Consider the following 2,138-nt stretch of genomic DNA (forward strand, 5'->3'; position numbering starts at 1 on the left):
ATTGAGACTGTGATCTTGTGCGTAACCTTTGCCAAGCAGTCCACCCTTGCAATCTTTCCTGGTGTGTAGAGTTATTGATAGACTTTTCATGGAGGTTTACTAGTTTTTGGGTTGATTTGGTGTTGGTGCTACTCCCGTAGCTCTGATATTAGGTTGACTCTTGAGTGGTATACTTCGCCCATTATCGCGATACCCACACCTGTCTCAGCACTGATGGCGAGTAATGGTCTACGGATACTGGAGGATGTGGGTCTAGCAGCGGGTGAGTCCCATGCACTGCCCACTTCAATCTCTGGCGGTCAGGCCCAATTTACTTCTCACTCTCCTGCACAAATTTTTAATCAATTGTTGAACTCTCATTCGAACACCTTTCCATCATCTCACTCGTTTCCACATCCTTTACGTAGCATTCATTCATCTTTTAATCCGTTTGTCGCCCCATCACATCCTCCAAATCCAATTCATTCTCACATTCATCCAGATATGATGCATGTACCTACAAATAATACTATCTTTGCGCAGAATACTGTTAAAAGAACTGCATTTTCTCCTTTTCCTGTTGCCCCCTCTGTTCCCTTAATTAATGCTTTACCTACGGCTCCATTTCCTACTTATCATAGTAGTCATAATCCTTTTCTTTCATCTACCGACCGCCAGGCTGATTTGGGCAGACCTCTGTCGACTCATCCAGTATCCCATGAAACTCCAACCCAATATGTGCCGGGCATGACTATACACCATCATCCAGATCCTGGGACTGTCCCATATATGCAACCACAATGGAATCAATTTTTGTCGAATGCACACATATCTCGGACACCGATTCCCTTAGTGCTGCCTCATGTTATCCGCTACAGTCTTGATGCTGTATCGCAGAAGGATCTTGCAAACGCACTTGCACAGCTCAAGGAACAGCCAGTCCTAATGGGTGCGGAAAATCTAGCTTCCTGGGATGAAGCGATTCGACTAACAATTGTGCAACTGGGTCTTTTTCCACACATTTGTGGGGAACCTGCAGACAGTGTGAGGTGTACCTGGCATAACACTCCCATATATCCTCTAGACGAACCTACCCCAATCACATCAGAGGAGGATAGAGCGGAGTTCAAGAAATGGGAGAGTAATGATTTCATGGTGTTATCGATTATCACTGCGAAAATATCGGATGATGCTAAAAGACAACTGCCATGCACAGTAGGGGAAGATGGTTCGTGTATCTCAGCTCGGTCCTTCTACGACACCATCCATACCACATGGGGTACCACGAACCTCGCCCGCCTGCAGACTATTCGGAATGCACTATTCCAGACAGTGGCGAATGATATTGGGAAGGTTGATGGATATGTGCAGACATATTGGGACCAGATTTTGCTCATCAAACGAGGAATGCACAGAGATCTTGAATGGGGAGATGTTATATTCCACTTTGCTAGCGGACTACCCCAAAACTCTGTTCTTTCAGTTGCAAAGGACACCATTAATTGTCTTTCTTATTCTCTTTGCACTCGGGCTACCTTCGACGACGCTATCCACAATGTCCAAGATGTGATGATTCAATACCAAATCTGGCATAATCAACTGATTGATGTTTTGACTGGGACCTTGGCACCAAATGGGGGTGTGAAGAGGAAGGGAAGACATATACATTGTACGAATGGACATTGGCATTTTGCAGATGCTGAATGTTCAAGATGTGCCACAGAGAAGAAGGAAATCATGAGTACCACTACCGCTACCACGAAATCTGTTACTACAAAGCCTGCTATAGCTACAGAATCCAATAAACCCAATGTTTCTCTGTGCACTGCAGGTGTGATATTGCAAATGGGTTCCTCATCACTTGAGGATCCGCCTTTAGTCTCTCTTCACAAGAAGGACCTGGCGACATATCTTGAACTGACACAATGTTTCAGTAATATACTGGATACGGCATCGTCTTTCCACATTATTTGAGACCGGAGTTCCTTTGTCTCCTTTGAGGAGGATTGCAAGCAATGTATCACAACTGGGGTTGCCAGAAATGTGGAGGTCACAGGGGGCAGAATATGTGTATTTGAGATCCCGGCCCATGGTTTGAATGAAAAATTTCGAGTGTGGATGCCTAATTGTCTGTATTCGCCCAATGCTCCCTTTAATAT

General features: G+C 44.9%; 1 protein-coding gene across 1 annotated transcript; it reads left to right on the forward strand.

The window, feature by feature from the left end:
- Positions 1-213: 213 nt before the first annotated feature.
- Positions 214-1,953, forward strand: E1B28_008445 (uncharacterized protein; the record flags this gene model as incomplete). Its single annotated transcript, XM_043153250.1, has 2 exons — positions 214-262; positions 482-1,953. The coding sequence occupies 2 exons, from the start codon at positions 214-216 to the stop codon at positions 1,951-1,953; spliced, it is 1,521 nt and encodes a 506-aa protein (XP_043008534.1).
- Positions 1,954-2,138: the final 185 nt, after the last annotated feature.

This window comes from Marasmius oreades, chromosome 5 (genome assembly GCF_018924745.1).
Source record: "Marasmius oreades isolate 03SP1 chromosome 5, whole genome shotgun sequence".
Lineage (NCBI taxonomy): Eukaryota > Fungi > Basidiomycota > Agaricomycetes > Agaricales > Marasmiaceae > Marasmius > Marasmius oreades.